Source organism: Myxocyprinus asiaticus, chromosome 9 (genome assembly GCF_019703515.2).
Source record: "Myxocyprinus asiaticus isolate MX2 ecotype Aquarium Trade chromosome 9, UBuf_Myxa_2, whole genome shotgun sequence".
NCBI classification, from domain to species: domain Eukaryota; kingdom Metazoa; phylum Chordata; class Actinopteri; order Cypriniformes; family Catostomidae; genus Myxocyprinus; species Myxocyprinus asiaticus.
Window position 1 is genome coordinate 33946357 of NC_059352.1, and position 19334 is coordinate 33965690.

At 40.1% G+C, this 19334-nt stretch overlaps 1 protein-coding gene across 2 annotated transcripts in view; it reads right to left on the reverse strand.

Annotated features, from left to right (window-relative positions):
- Positions 1–218: 218 nt before the first annotated feature.
- LOC127446050 (protein disulfide-isomerase-like) overlaps positions 219–19334 on the reverse strand; it is a 38784-nt gene continuing 19668 nt past the window's right edge. For both annotated transcript variants that reach the window (XM_051706671.1, XM_051706672.1), the window contains exons 8-11: positions 4991–5111; positions 3928–4109; positions 2647–2751; positions 219–1116 (exon numbers count right to left, since the gene is read on the reverse strand). In XM_051706671.1, the coding sequence (XP_051562631.1) occupies positions 1054–1116; positions 2647–2751; positions 3928–4109; positions 4991–5111 (471 nt within the window). In that variant the 3' untranslated portion in view covers positions 219–1053. The remainder of the gene's footprint in view (positions 1117–2646; positions 2752–3927; positions 4110–4990; positions 5112–19334) is intronic.

The following is a 19334-nucleotide window of genomic DNA, read 5'->3' on the forward strand; positions in this document are numbered from 1 at the left end:
GGGCTGAATCAGCTGCATTTACAAACACACTTTCTCCTCCTCGTCACATGGACTGCTTTAAGTCAACTGGCATGATAACTCCCAATTGGAAGGAATCTTCCAAAAAAGTGATGTATAGCAGGGAGGGCATGGGAGAGGAGTTATTCTCCGTACAAGATGACAAACCTCTGCCATTTCAGTAGCTGATATGTAATCTCCGATGGCATTGAGTAAAGTGCAAAAAAAAAAAAAAAAAAAAAAAAAAAAAAAGTTAACCAAATCATCCTCCCAGGTGATCAGAAAGCTGCAAGGGCCAACACTGCCCCAGGGTTAGCTTCAACAAAAGTGCTGCTTCTGGGCCCTTCAGTTTGCAAGATTAGACAAAAAACTGATTTAATAAACAATTTGAAACAATAAAATAAAGTTCTCCCCTTTAACATCTTTAAAAATAATTCAGTAGCAGTTGTTTGAAAAACATGGAATATGAAAATGTGGTTTGACAGAAAACAAAGAATGGGAAGGTACCTCAGATTGGTCTCTGCTAAGCTTGTCTGCAGTGTAATAGTAGCCCATTATTAATAAAAATGTCCACCCAATGATGAACATATTGCCCATCTGCCCCCTAAAAGGTCAGTCCATTCACACCATAGAATCAAGGCAAATTAAATTGACTTTCACCTTTCTTTGTGGCGGTAAGAGTACTACCAGTATTAAACTGAAAAATCTTAAATCACCCCCCTGGATCATAAACTGAGGTAGTGGGCAATTATTAAGAGTAGTTCAGTAGATTAGCATGACGATGAAACCTAAAAACTTAAAAATATACATTTAATGCCAAAATCAGGGTAAAATAATAAAACAAAAAAACAAAACAAAAAAACAACAGCCTTTAAGATCTTCTTTTGGGCAGAGGGGCAATTCTCTGGGCTGAAGATGTTTGGTTGGGGCAACAATGAGGACCCTGTAGCACCCAGTGGCTGTAGGATTAGTTAGGAAGCTTTAGTGTTTCACAGACAAGGTGGTTTAAATTGGAGGTGGTGGTGAAGGGGTTAGTCTCGCCTCTTCTCCGGACCCTTATAACTCATCGTGTCCGTCTTCCACATCTAAATCCACCTCTGCATCATCAAGATCCAGATCCTGTGGTAAGAGGAAGAGGTTAATTTTAGAACACCAGGTAAAACCAAAGCTATGTTTTAGCACAATCAGTGACAACTGGTTTTAGTGGTCACATCCAATCAAGACCACGTGCAATAGCATGACTTCATCAAAACCCATTTGCCTTGCCACAAACCAGCCTATAATTTCTGCCTGAAAAACAAGTGCACCAGACATGTTTAACTCGAGATGAGACTCTCACGAGGGCTAAAATTTGTCGTCACCAGCAGTGTTCGGTTGCAAAGCCCTTTTCTCATAGCTAGGACGTGCAGACTAGCTAGTGTTGACTGACTCAAGCCTGTCAGTGCTGGCGGGAATCCATCCAGTGTTGTAGGGCTGGAAGGTAAACAGCCATAACAGCTGTGTCGGGCATTAGTGGCAATGATAATTTCCTGGAATTAGACTTCAGAGAAGAGGAACTAGGGAATCTGGGATACGTTTCTGCATCCTGGACTGTGCCCAAATGGGGCAATAATCACTCACCTCAAAAAATCTGGAATTCCTGAAGGACTGATGCAAAACCACATAGCTGACTTTGAGTAGCCATGATCAAGAAAATACGGAATTTGCTTTCCGAGATTTGATTACTCGCTGGGTTTAGGTCTAGCTTGTAAGTAAAAACTTAAAGAAAATGAATTATGGCCTGGGGTAGTGAAATCAGATCAGAGTAATGACAAGTGCTTGCTTCTCATTTTCTGGAGTATATTTACATGAGGACCAGTATATATACTCTGACATACTTTTGGGATAAAGGTTCATTTGGTTTGCAAATCAGTATAATAAAGAAAAAAAAAAAAAAAAGCACAGATCAAACCATGCCCTTATGATAAAATGTTTAAAAAATCTTAAGCAAAGCGTCATGCAGTATGTATATCTTTTGTGGGACATTTGATTTGAATGTCAAGGAATGGAGCATCAAAATGTCAAATATGCATATGCAAAGAACACTTCACCCTGAATTATTTTTTTCTAGGATGTTAATGATTGTTCCGATCATTTCCAGTAATCCATCATGTTCCCGACCCAATATTTTATTAACCCCCCCCCCCCCCCCACAAAAAAAAAAATAAAAAAAAAATGGGAAACTGGGCCACTCTATTGAACTGTGCAGTATTCAGGCTCTTGAAAAGTTTGTGACTGATTTAAAGCAGGGTTTCTTACCCCCTGCAGAAAAGCAGCAGAGACTTGCAAATCCAAACTTCTCAAACACTACGCTTAATGGTCTATATTATGCAATATTGGTAAGTCTTTTCTGTGTCCTCAATTGCTGACATGCTTGCAAACATTTAGTGTCAAGTTTCAAAGTGTGTTTAGTTTAAATCTGGCATATCATAAAAGTAGGATTTTGGCATAACCTAAAATGAGAAATGGAACAGTAGTAAGTTTAATTCACAACTTTTCATCCTAATGGCAAATTTAATAAATTAACAAAAGGACTCCAATTAGGAGGACTACAGAAACTACAAAGCGTGTCGAGTTAGTTTTCACTAACTTGGTAATGGTTATACATACATCTGATTCCTCATCGTCTCTAGCTGGTGCCCCACCTTCTTTTCCTCCACTCGCCAAAAACTTTGTGAATCCATCTAGTGTTCTCTCACCATTGTAGTCAATTACCTAATGGGGGGGGAAACAGGTGACATTAGAAAAATTATTTAACAAGTTCAAAAAGCAAAATATTGTTTTTTTTCCTCCCCCAAAAGATATAATATTCAAACAACTTCTGAACTAGAAGGGTAAAGGATTTTTGCAGAAGGGGAGGGAAACTGACTCTTAAGACATCCAAGTAACTTGGTCATGCCATAGCTGGATGCCCTTGCAAAACTGGTCTTGAACCAAGATCTAACCTGACTTACGAGGAACCCCAATATACCAGTTTACAGACACATCAATTAAAGAGTCATCTTCAATTGTCAACACTGGGTCCTCCAGTCACAAAAATGCAAGGTTTGGAGAAGCAATTTATTTTATTCATGTATCAAAGGAAACGATCCATGAGGCAGCTCTCGATCTCCTGCAAAAATAGGGTGTAAATTCACTGGGTCGGAGTGTCCAGTTTCCTCTGCACATGTTGCTAGGCATTCTATAAATGAGCATTTCTAATCAGGAGAATAATTTTACAATAGGTTGCCTTGCCAGATCACCAGCCAAGGCATAAAAAAATAACCCCAAGTTCTCCTCTAAATGGTGTAAAATCACGTTGACACATGATCAGAGTGAGAAACTCCAGTTTACAAAAGTGTAAAACCCATACGGCTGGCAGACATTCAATTCTGTATACATCCGACATCTAAGCTTCTAACCCAAGCGTGCCACATGCAAGATGATATATCATCCACCAAGCTTGGGTGATGAGTACACTGGCAAATTATGCTGGCCACCACTTGCAGTGGCATAAAGATCTGCTGCACTACAACATCTGTCAGCAAAAACTGTTAAAATAATTACCAATGAAGTTTAGCAATGACCAATTATGAAGTATTTCTGGCCCATAAAATGCTGGGACTCTTTATACATCAATAAAAAGATTATGAAAGGTAATGCTACAAATCTATAATAGCGACATGAGATAACAGGGCATCCTCGCTTGCATTCTCCCATTTACATCAATTTCTCATATTGAGGCAAATCAGTTCTGTTAAGTTTAATACTCCCAAAAACATTAGTGTGGTCAGCTCTATGCTTTGTATAGATGATATATGCAGCCCATCACATCTATTTTTGTGCCTATTATTCACATTAATTACATAAACCATTGTTTATTTGTTAAGATCAACTCTTTCATGGCCTCACCTTAAAGTCATCACCAGCAGGGAAGAACTTCAGTGTAGGGAAGCTATGCACTTTGACAGCTTCAATCTCATTGGCTGTGGAGTCCATCTTGGCAACAATGATGTCTTGGTTGTCTTTAAAGTTCTCACCCAACTGATCCCAGATGGGGGCCAGTTGTTTACAGTGACCACACCACGGGGCATCTGGATAAAGGTAAAGCACAGTCAATATAAACTGATAGTTATCACCACAAAGTCACTATATCCTCAAGTAATTAAACATGGATGTACAATGCCAATAACAGTTTCAGGGCACAGCAGACTACAAAAAACAAAACTGATCTAAAGCCACACACCATGGTAAATATGAGCGAAATCACTTTCTAGTCCCTTTTAAAATAAAGCCATTGTCTGGCTCCATTTATTGTAGAAGTAGATCTAGCGCTACTTTCCCCACTCGCAAGGTGCATGGATAGAAACAACAGGAATGGAGCAGAGGAATCCAGCAACAGTTGCAGTGATAAACTTTATTGGACTTTGAAATAAATAACACACAAACGCATTTCAGTACGTAGGCCTTCATCTGGCTCCCTTTATTGACAGCTGTGCTTTTGTAATCTACCTACTCTCCAAGCACTAGGTGTGAGTGGGCATGCAAAAATCTATGCACATGTCCAAGGTTTAACAGCCTTCCTAATGCCCCACCCTCCGAGACCACCTCTTGTTAGAAAGCCCAAGTCTGCAGGGAATGCAGGGTTGGGAAGCAGGTTGCTTTAAATCTCTCTGGAGCCTAAAATTATCAGAGCATTTCTAGCCCCAACATTCCTGTTATAGAAAGTATGAGAGGATGGGAAGGGGCACACCATCCTGTGGGTGCAGGGATTAGCAGGATGCTTCTGGACAGATACAGGAGCCTTGTGTTTAAGACCCTAGAGCCTTCTGGGAGGGGTAATCAAGCAAGTCCACCTCAAAATAAATCGGGCAATTCAACATGGAAAGTGATCTCAAACCAGCTGGTTACAGACTAGACTAGAGAACTTGCATCAAAAGCAAATGAACCCATTTCTACATTATACAATACTTACAAAACTCTACAAACACATTCTTGGCAGGGTTGAAGGCAACCTCCTCAAAGTTCTTGCCCACCAAGACCTTGACGGGGTTCTTATCCCAGTCTTCAGGTATGTCCTGACTCATCAGATGAGGCTGAAGGCAGAGAGAGAATTTAGAATTATAAACACATGAAAATGTAAAGAACATACTCCAAACAATTATACAACCATTTTATCCATCCAATGAATAAATCTGCAGGAACACTTAAGGCTAGAGCATACTTCGTTTTTCTGCATTCTGGAGCATACAACCTAGTAAACTCTTTGGCCACAGGCGCCAAGCAGTCTCCACAGCACTGCATGAAGTCAAACATGGAGAGGGCAGTGAAAAATCTATCAAAAACCAGTTGATCGAGAGTCACGTGACGCCATGTGAGGTTCGGACGTGTGATGGCGAGCTCTACACACTTTGCTAGTTTTAATACTTTCATAAACCAGTGAGATTCGATACACCCCGTTCCATAACGGTTCTAGGAAGACAATGTCAAAGAATTCAAAATTCTCAGGCTCTGGAGACATTAAAAGACACTTACGTGCTCAAGCTGACACCCCGAGCAATTTGGCCGGAGAAGTGAGGGAAATTCGGCAAGACTTGAACATGTCAGCAATGCTGACGAAGGTCGTTGCAGACTTGGAGGATCTTGCTGTAATATGTTGATCGATCACTGCCATGGAGACTAAATTCACAGTGGTCACAAGAGTGGGGGATGTCGAGAAACGGACCGATTATCTGGAGCCATCAGAGAGGGAACTAGCTGCTAATCCACTAGCGACCAAGGTGGATTTGAAGCGTGTATAGGATAAATTGGAGGACTTGGAGAACCGCAACCGGTGGAATAATGTCCAAATTGTCCGAATTCCTGAAGCCAAAGAGGGTCAGGATATGGTGAAATTCCTGGACGGGCCTTTTCTGAATCTCCTCGACATAACAGGCCATAAACTGGAAATCGAGCAAGCTCAAATTCGGATGATCTCAAATTTCTGAGATCATCCGATAAAGATCTCGTGTTGCGCAAGGAGTAAAGGAAGGCTTTTTTGGAAGAACCACAGCATTTTCTTGTTCCCAGACTTTGCAAACTCGACAAGAGTGAAATGTGATCAATTCAAGGAATGCAAGAAACTCTTACATCAACGGAAGGTCGCTTTTGCACTGATGTTCCTGGCGAAATTGAGAATAGATGTAAAGGATGGCCACAAACATTTACAATGTCTAAATGTTTACTTTTACATTTACATAGATGCAAGCAATGTCCTTCATAAAGTCAGTGGAGTAAGTTATTTTGTGGTACTCACATTGTAGCTGAATGGACCGACTCAAAATGGACTGAATGGAACGGAGCGCGGGGTTAATGTGCATGTTTTTCTTTTTTCTCTTTATTTGGTTCTGGGGGAAGTTTGGGGTTTGATTGTTGCACTAATGTTGGAATGTAGTCTTTATAATTTTGTTTTTGACAAATTTTTTCTCATGTCAAAATGTCAAATGTTAATATGAACACGAGTCTCTCCCCATGTGGAATATGAGTCTCTCTCCACGTGGAATGTGAATGGGTTGAGGCACCCCATAAAAAAGAGGAAGGTTATTCCTCTTAAGTGTAAGAAATATGATAGTGTTTCTTCAGGAAATGCATCTTTCCTCACAGGAAGCTGAAAAATTTGTGAAGATATTGGGTGGACATGTTTTCTTTAGTGCTGGCTCAAGTAAGAGCAGGGGAGTCATTACACTGATAAGCAAGCATATACAATTCAAATGTCTCAATCAGATTAACGATAAATTAGGAAAAGTCATTATTGTTTTAGCAGAAATTCAGGGGCAGTCTTATTATGGCTAATATTTACGCACCTAACGTTGATGATCAGGGATTTGTTTTAATAAATCTGGCAGGGATGTTGCAAGCTGCTGGTACCCCTCATGATATAATATTGGGAGGAGACTTTAATCTTTTGATGGACTCAGTCCTTGATCATTGTGAAGCAAAAGTGTGCAAACCCCCTAGAGCAACATTGACGCTTCATAGGATGTGTTAAAATCTTGGTCTTACGGATATTTGGAGACTTTTGAACACATCTGGTAGGGACTATAAATTATTATCAGTCCATAAGCTTTATTCTAGAATGTTTATGTCCAAGTCCCTCATTTCATCTGTTGCTGACTGCTCAGTTGGAAACATTTTAGTCTCAGATCACACCCTGGTGAGTTTAGAGGTGCTGCCACATATGGAGAAAAGGAAATCATATAGTTGGCGCTTTAATGTATCCCTTTTGCAAAATCCTGAATTCCAACTAATAATAAAGGCTGAAATCAATGTTTATATAGAGACCAACTGGTCCTCCGTATCCTCTGTGGGCGTGGCTTAGGAGGAACTTAAGGTGGTTCTTAGGGGCCGGAGCATATACAGTATGCCTCATTCACCAAAAAATCCAAAGCACGAGAACTCGTGGAGTTGGAAGGGAATGTTAAAAGTGCCGAGGCAGAGCTGAAACGCAGAATGTCGTCTGATGGCCCCAGAGAATTGACCCGATTGAAATACAGATATAACACTATTTTGTCGTTGATGGAGTTTTGGCTATTCAGGGCAAGACAGTCATACTTTGAGTCAGGGAATAAGGCAGGAAAACGTCTGGCTAGATATATAAAACAGTCTCTCTACCATTCCCTCAATGAAATCTGCTGGTGGTGAAATATTTACCACGGCCATTGATATTAATAATGCTTTTCAAGAATTCCATCTTGATCTCTATAGTTCCATGTCTTCGTCTCCTGATGAAGATATTAGAAACTTTGTGGAACCATTAGAACTTTCTAAACTGATGGCTGAGCAAAAAAATTAGATTCTGAGACAACCTTGGGAGGAGCTTGGCGAGGTAATTAACGCCTTGCCTACAGGCAAGGCTCCGGGGCCAGATGGCTTTTCCGCTAGAAGTTTATATGGAATCATTAAAGAATGGAAAGCTTCTGCCAACCATGACGCAAGCTCGGATCAGTCTGATTCTTAAAAAGGACAAAGATCAAGTGAAAGAGTTACCGTCCAATTTCACTGATCCAGCTAGACATTAAATTATTGTGATTAAGGTTATGACACCTTATACATATAGATCAGGTGGGGTTTATTCGGGGCTGTAGCTCTTCTGATAACATTAGGCGTTTCATCAATTAAAGAATGAATGAACGTTACATTTATATAGCGCTTTTCTGACACTACACTCAAAGCGCTTTATACAGTGAACAGGGGACTCTCCTCAACCACCACCAGTGTGCAGCATCCACCTGGATGATGCGATGGCAGACAGTGCGCCAGTACGCTCACCACACACCAGCTATTGGTGAGAGAGTGGAGTTATAGAGCCAATTAGTGGATGGGGATTATTAGGAGGCCATGATTGAGAAGGGCCAATGGGGGAAATTTAGCCAGGACACCGGGGTTACACCCCTACTCTTTATGAGAAGATATCATGTGGTCAGTGGTAAATGATCAGACTCCAGTCGCTGCCATCTCACTTGACTCCGAAAAGGCTTTGATATGGTAGAATGGGATTCTTTAAGATTTTGGAAATGTACGGGTTTGGGAATACTTTTATTGGTTGGACTAAGTTACTTTATAGACAACCAGTTGCGGCGGTACAAACGAATGGATTAATTTCAGATTATTCTATTCTGGATGGGGCACCCTGCAGGGTTGCCCTCTTTCCCCATTATTGTTCTGTCTTGCCCTGGAACCATTAGAAGCGGCAATAAGAAAGGAAGATGATTTTCCAGGGGTGGTGGCGCACAAGCTTTTGCTTAACGCAGATGATATTTTATTATTCGTCTCCGACCCTACTAGATCTATGCCTTGCCTCCAAAGAATTATTCATTTCTTTTCTAATTTCTCAGGATACAGAGTTAATTGGTCTAAATCCAAAGCATTGGCTCTGACAGCATATTGCCCAGTAACTGCTTTTCAGCCAGGCACCTTCCAGTGGCCCAAAGAGGGCATTAAGTATTTGGGCATTGTATTCTCAGAAAATGTGTGATTTAGTTAATTTTGACCCTTTAATAAAAAGGTTTGAGTGATGTGGGCAGGTGGGCTTCATTACATTTATCTACGTTAGGGAAGGTTAATGTTATTAAAATGAATTGTATTCCAAAATTCAACTACCTGCTACAGTCTCTCCCTACAGATGTCCCCCTGTCTTATTTCAAGCAATTTGATAGCATAGCGAAGTCCCTCATTTGGAATGGTAAACGTCCCAGATTACATTTCAGTAAGTTGCATAGGCTGACTAACAATGGTGGGCTAGGCCTACACAAGATTTTGTTTTATTATTATGCATTCGGTCTCAGACATTTGGCTCATTGGTTGCTTCCACCTGAGAGAGCCCCTCCCTGGTTTTGTATTGAACAGGAAGTTCTTGCCCCTATTTCACCATTGCAAAGCCTTTCTATCAAACTAACCAGAGAAGTGAAGTTACACCCCGTTCTCTCGCATTTGCACTCGGTATGGACAAAAGTGTCCAGAGTGTTTAATTCGGACATTTATTTGAATGTTGCCTCGAGCATATGGCTGAACCCAACATTATGTATTAATAAGTCCCCTTTGTGCTGGTCAGAGTGGATTATGAGGGAGGTTAATACGCTCGGTGACCTATATGAGAGTGGAGTGTTGAGAACTTTAGAAAATTTGGTTCAACATTTTAGGATTCCCAGATCTCTTTTTTTTTTTTTTTTTTTTTTTTTTTAGGTATTTACAGCTGCACCACCTGCTCTGTACTATTTTGGGGAGTAGCATACACCCCCTTAAAGCGGCAGATACTCTGGGAACGGTGATTACTGCTTTTGGAAAAGGTCACGAGTCAGTGTATTACTTCCTGCTAATTCAGAGTCTGGGAGATGGAGCTTTAACTTCTATCAAGAGATTATGGGAGAAAGATTTAAACTTGGTATTGGAGGAGGGAGTGTAGGCTAGGATTCTAAAAAATTTAAAGTCTGCACCTTCTGCAATTCAAGATTTGACATCGATTCTATTGGACCCCCTCTACATTGTAGAGGCTTGGTGATGCCAATCAGAAGATGGAGACACAACTCATGTTTTTTGGTGGTGTTAAGATCCAAGAATTTTGGTTGAAGGTTCAGAGTTTTGTGTGTGACATTAGGCACTCGGATTTCGTTTTGCCCCAGACTGTTTTGGGTGATGGGGCGGTCATCGATGTGGGGAATAAACAAAAAAAATTGGGTTCTGACCAGTGTAATGATCGCCAGACAAATTATTTTAAGGGGATGGAGGTCGGCTGGAGCGCCCCCATTTCAGGAGTGGTGCACGGAGATGGGGAGGGTGGCGGCTTGAGAAAGTGTCATTTAGAAAACTGTCATTTAGAAGACTGGGTAACTTGGATTTGTTTGTTGGGAAATGGGACAACTATTTGGAGTTTCTGGAGGGCTCTCAGGGAGGGGCAGTGGAGAGAGGTATAGGTATAAATATGTGATTATATATATTTTGTGTGTATATACTAAGGGTGTAACGGTACATGTATTCGTCCCGAACAGTCACGATACTGACGTCACGGTTCAGTGCATGCAGTCAGACGAAGAATACATCTGAGTCACAGGTGATCCACACTCCAAACCAGAAGGGGGTGCGCGCTGTAATGCAATGCTGTTTGTTAACCGTCACAACAGGAAAGAGCAGAAGAAGAGAAGACCATCTATGCACCAACCCAAAACAAGAATGGCATCTCCTAATGCACAAGATTTATCATTATATTTATTTTGTACTTTTTAACAAAAGATGCTTTTCAGTTTTGTAGCTGATTGTGACCAAATACCTTTTTTTTTTTTTTTTTTTTTAAATCAACCCTACAAAAAAATATGGCCTATGCAAGAGTGCATTCTGTTTACTGCTTAGTGCTTAATACACTAAAGGAGGCTGTACTGTACCAACTACCTCAGGGGGGACTAAATGCCACTAGGTGGAACAAACTGTAATTTTCACTACTGTCTGTTCAAAATAAATGAAAAGAAACCTAGCATTTGGGATTTGCTGCTTTTTCCTGTTGTACTGAACTCGTACCATGACCCCAAAACCGAGGTACGTACCGAACCGTGACTTCTGTGTACCGTTACGCCCCTAGCATATAATCATTTGTGATCACAGGAATGTTTGTTGAGGGTCAGGGGCAGGGTAATATCGGGGTTAAATGTTGGTTCTATGTATATATGTTTTGCTTTATTTTACTGTATGAATCAATAAAATGTTAAATCACACACCAAAAAAAATTTTAAAAAAATGATCGCATTGCTCAAAAGGCAGTGAAAGTAACAGAAGCTCTTTGTTTTCCGTAAAATTTACTAAAATAGTTGCAGTATCGGTTTACCAAACTAAATAAGTATAGGATTCCATCACTTACCCAATAAACTTACACTTTATATAAAATAACTTGGAACATTACTTTTAAATGTTATGATGCCTGGGTTTTAATTATAGTGTCCTATATTCATCAAGTTCTTGAAAATAATAAATATGCTACCCTAAAATAGTCAACCCCACTGTATTGTACTTGAAAATTACAACATAACTGAAAATAAAAATTAAATTGTATCTGCAAGTACCAAACAGATAAGAATTGGTACTCGTACTCAGTCTCTAAAAAAAATGGTATCGGTGCATCTGTAGTATGATTTATATTTGAATTAAAATGTTAGAATGAAATATTTTGCTTTATCCAGTTAATATTCTACCAAAGGTGGACTGTCTGCTAAGGTGTTTGACACTGGTGACAGATGTTCATCAGGGATCTGGCAGGGAGACTGGCTCAATGTCATTTAAAACTGCAGCCATTTTAATTTCCATGGTAATAGATAAATAAAATTAAGTCTACAAATACATTGAAAACAAGTCAATGTAAAATGTAAATCATGACATCTACAGAAGCGTTTGCCATTAATTTAATGCCACCGATTTATATAGGCCTATTTATCCCAAAAATCTATTTCTCAAATAGGTTTACTTCTGGAATTGTAATTGAGCTGTGTATTTGTGTGCTCTACCTTTTTACTAGGTCCTGTGATGCTTAGCGCATAATGTGGGCGTTACTTCCATTATCACGTAAACACAGTCATTGCAGCGTACGTCCATTCAATCTTTTGTTGCAGTGTTGGGATTTCTAGGAAAGGGTGTCTGATTTCATGATGACATAACATCAATCACTATTTAAAGTATGTCACTGAATGATAATAAACTACAAAAAAGTCACCCGAACAAAACTGCCGCGCTGTTTCTCCCAGATGCAGATGAAATGTAATCCAAAGCACAAACCCAACATTAAGCAATATTATCTGTTTTTTTTAGTTGAGTGCCTCGGTTATCTGCTTGTCATCTTCTCACTTTGCACGTTTATATCAGACAGACACACTGAGGAATAGTGATGTTTGGGTCATGAACGACTCAGTCTTTAACTAATCTTTTAAGTAAATGGATCGTTCTCATTCACCTCCATACAATGAATCCTATTTATCGTTCACTGACGCCTCTCCCTTTTGAAGCTAATGAGCTCTACTGCTTTTCATGCCTATAGAGACTGACTATAGCATGAGCCAGTGGCGTTCCAGTGCAAGCTGTATTTCATTGCATATCATTGGTTTCATCCGTTGAACGAATACGCACCTTCAATGAACTAGTACAAGTCGATCATTGAAGTCTGAACAAGACATCTCGTTAATGAACGAACTGAATGTACTGGTTATTATGAGAATTATTCATTCTCATTATGCTTATTTTCTTTTCTATTATTTCTTATTAACTGTAAATTGCTTTCTGTAAATGAACCAAACATGTTCAAATGCTTGGATAAATGGTTTCTCTTTTTGTAGCGAAGTTGACTGAAGTTTCTTTGTACGGCAGGGTCAGAGAGAAAAAGGGAGGCAGAGAACTGTGTCTTATCAGAGAACACAGCCAAAGAGTGAAAAACATTATGGAATGTGATGAGGAAGACCAGTGTGGATGAAGAATAGAGCATTTCAGGACAGGAACCTGTCCTTGTAAGGTGAAGATAGGAGGTTCTATGGTAATTACTTTTTATATTTAGCCAATCATTTAGTTGATTCTTTGTCTTTTAAAAAATGAATATACATGATTGTGTTGGATAAATATTCTGTATTTTGGAACTAACCTTTGTAGCTCTTAGGTATACTTTGGTAGGAGGAGGACTTCCCGGGCTTTTGAGTAAGAATAAAGATTTTCTTTGCTTAAGCTTTACCACTGGAGTGGCCAGATTCATTTTACAGGTGAATTTCCAACATTTCTTGGCATCCCGTGGGCGGGTTCCAAAATCTCAGTGGAGTGGTGGAGTGACTGACTGATGACAACTAGACCAAATCTGAAGAGATCTCTGAAAAATTGGACGAGTGGATTTCTCGGAAAACGAGACACTCACCTCGCTACAGCAGTTGCTCACGCTGAGTGAGAGCCAACGACCCGATAAGTTGATTTTATACATTTGGCTATTTTGGTAAATTAAGCATAAGAAAAAGGAGTCGACTCTTAAGTGAACTGGGTTCACAGTTGCATAAAACTTTACAGAGATAGTTCTGATCAGAGGGGAGTCCCAGGGGGATTCCTGGTGAACTGGAGAGTTCACAGTTGCATATAGCTTTAAAGTCTGTGACTGTACTAGGATCATTTGTAGTATGTAGCTCGCAACCTTCTTAGTAGACATACTAAGTCATAAGAAACAGGCAAGGCCCTCAGAAGAGCTCTAAAGAAAATAATCTAAAATCTTAAAAAAACAAAAGTAGTCTTCAAAGTGAAGACAGCACAGGACCTTTGAGAGAAATGTAAAGTTTATGGAGAAATAGATAAAAACAGGTAAAGCTATGGCATAAATGGACAAAGGGCAAGTTCCCAGAAAATGGCACTTAAGTGTTACAAATTTGGAAGAGTGTAGGTGTTTATTGCAAAGCAGGAATACGAGGTGAAATAGATGGTAGTGGGAAAATGTGGGAAAATGAGGCTAAGAATAGACTTTCAGGTGAAGACATAAAAGCATGGTCAATATTATAAGGGACAAAAGAAAGATGATTTTGATGCTGCTGCGAGTCTGTCTTTGTCTCCAGGGGCTCATCCTCCTCCCTTTGATCCTGTCAAAGGGCTTGTTGCCTTTTAAACCCAGCTTGGATTCAATCATAACCATAGGCGCCTCTGGTCTCCCACTCACTGAATATTTTTCTGAACCAACAGTTGCAAAAATCACTCAAACAGGTTCCTCCTGTCAGGGCACTGTCCAGTAAATCTAATGGGCAGAGATCTGTTGGGACGACTGAATATTCAAATTGATTGCTCAGACCACAGCTTGCAAATTACAAGCACTGAAATTGGCCTTTCCTCGCTACAGATCATTTCCAGCCGTTTTTATTCGTGGAATATAAGTGAACCCAATGTTCATAAACGACTGTATGCAACATTGGATTTAACTGATTGGAAGTAACCAGAATTCTTGCATTGTACCAGTCTATTCTCCCACAGTGGCCCAGACTTGTCATATGAAAAATACTGGTTCCCTGGGCCTATCAGTGAATGCTTGATTTTAGGTGATATATTTCTGGGGGTTAAATACATAGGTATTGCTGTACAGCTTTCAAATCAACAAGACTTTTTCAAGGAAGTCACACCCTATATTTCTCTAGCAAAAAAAGGGAGAATGAAAAAACGAAGTTTTATACAGAAAGCTTTAACATGTAGAGTTTGGGGAAAAAAGGTGAAATTTATTTTTCACCCTCACTTCAAGTTACTCATATTCCACATTTTATGATGGCTACCATTGTTGGTTCCAGATAAGAGAAAAATTATGATAGTTCAGAAGTAACAGACAGCAATAACAATGTACTTCGTTTTTGGACGACATACCCCAAGGTCTGTGGGCTAAAGACTCATACGATATCAGGTGCATGAAAAATGCACAACCCCTGCAGGTGGTTCCAAAATCAAACCATAGACCATATAGAGCTCAATACCGGCTTTCTAAAGAAGCAGAAAAAGGCCCGACAGAGATCACCTTTTGATCTCTTTTTCTTTTGGACAAAGGTGCCATTTCTTTGTGTACACATTCCTCAGTCTCTAGTACACTTTTGGCAGTATAAAAAAAAAAAAAGGGCAGATACAGATTGGTCCAGGATTTACGCTTGGTAAATTAAGCCGTTGTTCCCCCTCAGCCCCGATTGTACCCAATCCTGTGACCATTCTTTCTACAATTCCAACAGACACCACTTATTTTTCTGTAATTGATTTGGCAAATGCATTTCTCTCGATTCCGGTACATCAGGACAGCCGTTACTGGTTTTCCTTCTGCTTCAAAAATAAAAGATATCAGTAGAAAGTCATGCCACAGGGGTATACAGACTCCCCAACGTTTTTTTTTTAAGAATCAATTGTTGTGCAATATTGAAACTTTCAAAACTCCAGCTGGAAGTGCACTTTTGATTTATGTAGACAATTTGCAAGCCCTAGTGAAGCCTGCTTGCAGGACACAAAGGCTTTGTTACTCTTTTTAACTGAAAATGGCCATAACTGTAAACGTGACAAATTGCAATTGGTATGAACATCATTACATTATCTGGATCATATTATTTCTCATGACAGCCATCAAATAGATCCATCCCGTGTTCATGCTATTCATTACCTAAACCGAGAACAAAGAAAAAAGTAATGTCCTTTTTAGGTATGATGAATTACTGTCGAGCTTGGATACTTCATTATACTGAACTGTCACAACCGATTTCTGATTTGGCTCATATGCATTTGCTACAAATGCATGATTTAGTTACATGGACACCATAAGTCGATACTGCTTTTGAAAGGCTCAAAATTGCTTTACCCTGTTCAGCAAATCCTGACTATAGTAAACCTTTCATATTGTATGTACATGAGAAAAATGGGTCCTTGTCTGCTGTGTTAACACAATCGCATGGTGAAAGAAAAAAAAAAAAAAAAAAAAAAAAAGAAAAAGCCTTTAGCTTACTTTTCTAAACATTTAGATCTGGTTATTTGTGGCCACCCACCGTGCATTCGTTCCCTAGTAGCCACCACAGAGGCTGTATTAGCATTCTCAGATTTGGTTGCCATGCATCTGTTGGAAATTTACGTCCCACATGATGTGCATAAAATTATTACTTCGGCACACACTATGCATTTGTCTAATGCTAGACTCTTTAACATATCAGAACATTTGTTTCTCTTTGCAAAATGTCACTATACATCACTGCAACACTAAATCCGGCTACACTCTTATTATCTACGGATGACGGCATTCCCCATGATTGCCTTACAATATTAGATATCGTTTTAAAACAGAGGACTGACATGCCTGATCTCAATGCTAACTTTTTTTTAGACAGATCTAGTTTGAGGCTGTCCGATGGGTCGCCCTCATCTGCTTATGCTGTATACGACTCATATACTGTTGTGGAAAGTTTTAGATTGACAATCTCTTTCTGCCAAGCAGCTGAACTGTTCGCACTCACGTGCATGCATTTTGGCTGAGGGAAAATGCCTTACTGTCTAAGACAGTAATTATGCTTTTCGCACTTTACATGACACTGGCATACTATACAAACATCATGGTATTGTGACTTCTTCTGGAAAGCCGATAGCACACAAAACACTTAACCTTTTGGACTATGTTCTCCTCTCACAGTCTTCGCCAGTATGCAAATGCAGAGCACATACTCATGATTCTGACTGGATTTCAGACGGCAATAATCATGCCGACATGGCTGCAAAAGCAGCTAAATCGACAAACTTACCACAGTTACAGATGACAAACCTGTCGGATGACTCATTAACTAACCTCTCCGATTTAACTCTTTTACAGCAAAATGCTACCAAGGAAGAACTAATCCTCTGCTGTGCAAATTGCAGGATGGATTCTGCCACAGGCACTTGGATTGACTCAAATAAACCAGCTTTACCTAAATCAGTTTTTCCATTTATGGCTAAGTTGACGCATGGTGCGGACCATGTATCTAAGGGAGGTATGGTTGATATGATCAAATTTTGTGGCCCAACTGTTTTTTTTTTTTTTTAAATGCATGATTTGCATGCAAATGAATATTGTAAAGATGCCAGCCACCTTGCAGAGTGCACACCCAACACCAGAATTGCCATTTGAACATCTGATGGATTTTATTGAATTAACACCAGCTCATGGTTATCAATCCTGCTTGGTTGTGATTGACATGTTTTCAAAATATCCTGAATGCTTTCCATGCAGGAGACAAGATGCACTGACAGTGGCTAAACACCTGAAGGAAGCGATTCCCAGATGGGGAATTCCCCGAACATTATCCTCAGACAATGGTTCTCACTTTGTGAACATAGAAAAGCTACATTTTGATTTGAAACAACATTGTGCATATCACCCACAATCGGCGGGTGCTGTTGAACATCTGAATTGGACGATAACACACAAATTAGCATGTTTTATCAGTAAGTGACGTCTGATAAAAGTTTGAATTGGGTCCAAGCTTTGCCATTGGTCCTTATGTACATTCGGGGACATCAAAATAAACAAACAGGTCTGAGCCCACTGGAAGTGTTGACTGATCTTCCTATGAGACTGACTGCCACTCTCCCTTACAGATTCCCACAGCACGAAGGCACCCTGCATCAGACAGACGAGCAGATGGTGAAATATATGTCTGAACTATGCAAAACTGTCCAGCCTAGGGGGCCTGGGTAGCTCAGTGGTAAAAGACACTGGCTACCACCCCTGGAGTTCGCCATTTCGAATCCCAGGGCGTGCTGACTCCAGCCAGGTCTCCTAAGCAATCAAATTGGCCCGCTTGCTAGAGAGGGTAGAGTCACATGGGGTAACCTCCTCGTGGTCGCTATTATGTGGTTTGTTCTTGGTGTGGATGCCATGAAGCCTTCACACGCGCTATAACTCCGTGGCAACGTGCTCAAGCCACATAAGATGTGCGGGTTGACTGTCTCAGACGTGGAGACAACTGGGAAAAAAAATAATAATGTCCAGCCTATTTGTTCACAGGTAAAGGAAGCTCTCCCATCTCCAATAGAGGGTGCCATCCATAAGCTGCAGGTTTGAGACTGGGTTGTGGTGAAAGACTTCAGATGGAAAGCTTGGCACCGCCCACACTGGTTGGGACCATGGAGGAGGATTCTGACTACTCCCACGGCTGTTCGAGTAGCTGAGAGGAATACCTGAATTCACTGCTCACACTGCCATAGGATAAACCCTCCTGAATTCACAATAGGTGTGCCTCTAACTCTGGCAGAGGTGGAAGAGTCCCCTAGGGGGATCAACGAGGGTCTGGAAAATTGAGGGGGCCCTGAAATTGGGAGTTGGACAGAAGGCACAAGGACACATGATCAACACAGACCCAAACAAAAAGTGGAAGAATCACACAGGATGTGGTGGTGCATACTGTTTGGGCATTCACCCAGCCGTCCTAGGTGCGACATGGACAGTGTCACTGTCCTACTTGAGTGATCAGTTGAAATGAAACCGTTCTATGAGTCAGTGTATTCAGAACACAGTTATCAAAGGTCAATATATGTCTTTAACAAAAAACTATAGACACCTACTGTGACGAAGACTAATCTGATTTTTTTTTCCATATTCTGATGACTATGATTTTGATGATGATGCGTGTTAAAATAATTTGATTTAGTTTTTAAACACTAATTTTGTTAATCTGAATTTGAACATACAGGTTCAAAAGGGAGGAATGTGGAAAATTTATTCTCATTATGCTTAGTTTCTTTTCTATCATTTCTTATTAACTAAATTGCTTTCTGTAAAAGGAACCAAACATGTTCAAATGCATGCAATAGTTTCTCTTTTTGTAGCCAAGTTGACTGAAGTTTCTTTGTACAGCCATCTCTGGCAGGGTCAGAGATGAAAAGGGAGGCAGAGAACTGTCTTAGAGAACACAGCCGAAGAGTGAAAAACATTATGAAATGTGCTGAGGAAGACTAGTGTTGATGAAGAATAGAGCATTTCAGGACAGGAACCTGTCCTTGTAAGGTGAAGGAAGGAGGTTCTATGGTAATTTTTATATTTAGCCAACCATTTAGTTGATTCTTTGTCTTTTAAAAAATGAATATACATGATTGTGTTGGATAAATATTCTGTACTTTGGAAATAACCTTTGTAGCTCTCAGAAGTATACTTTGGTAGTAGGAGGGCTACCTGGGCTCGTAAGAATAAAGACTTTCTTTGCTTAAGCTTTACCACTGGAGTGGCCACATTCATTTTACAAGTGAATTTCCACCACACTGGTAAACTCGTTTGAAAAACAAAATTAATGACTCAAGTCATCTCTTTTGTG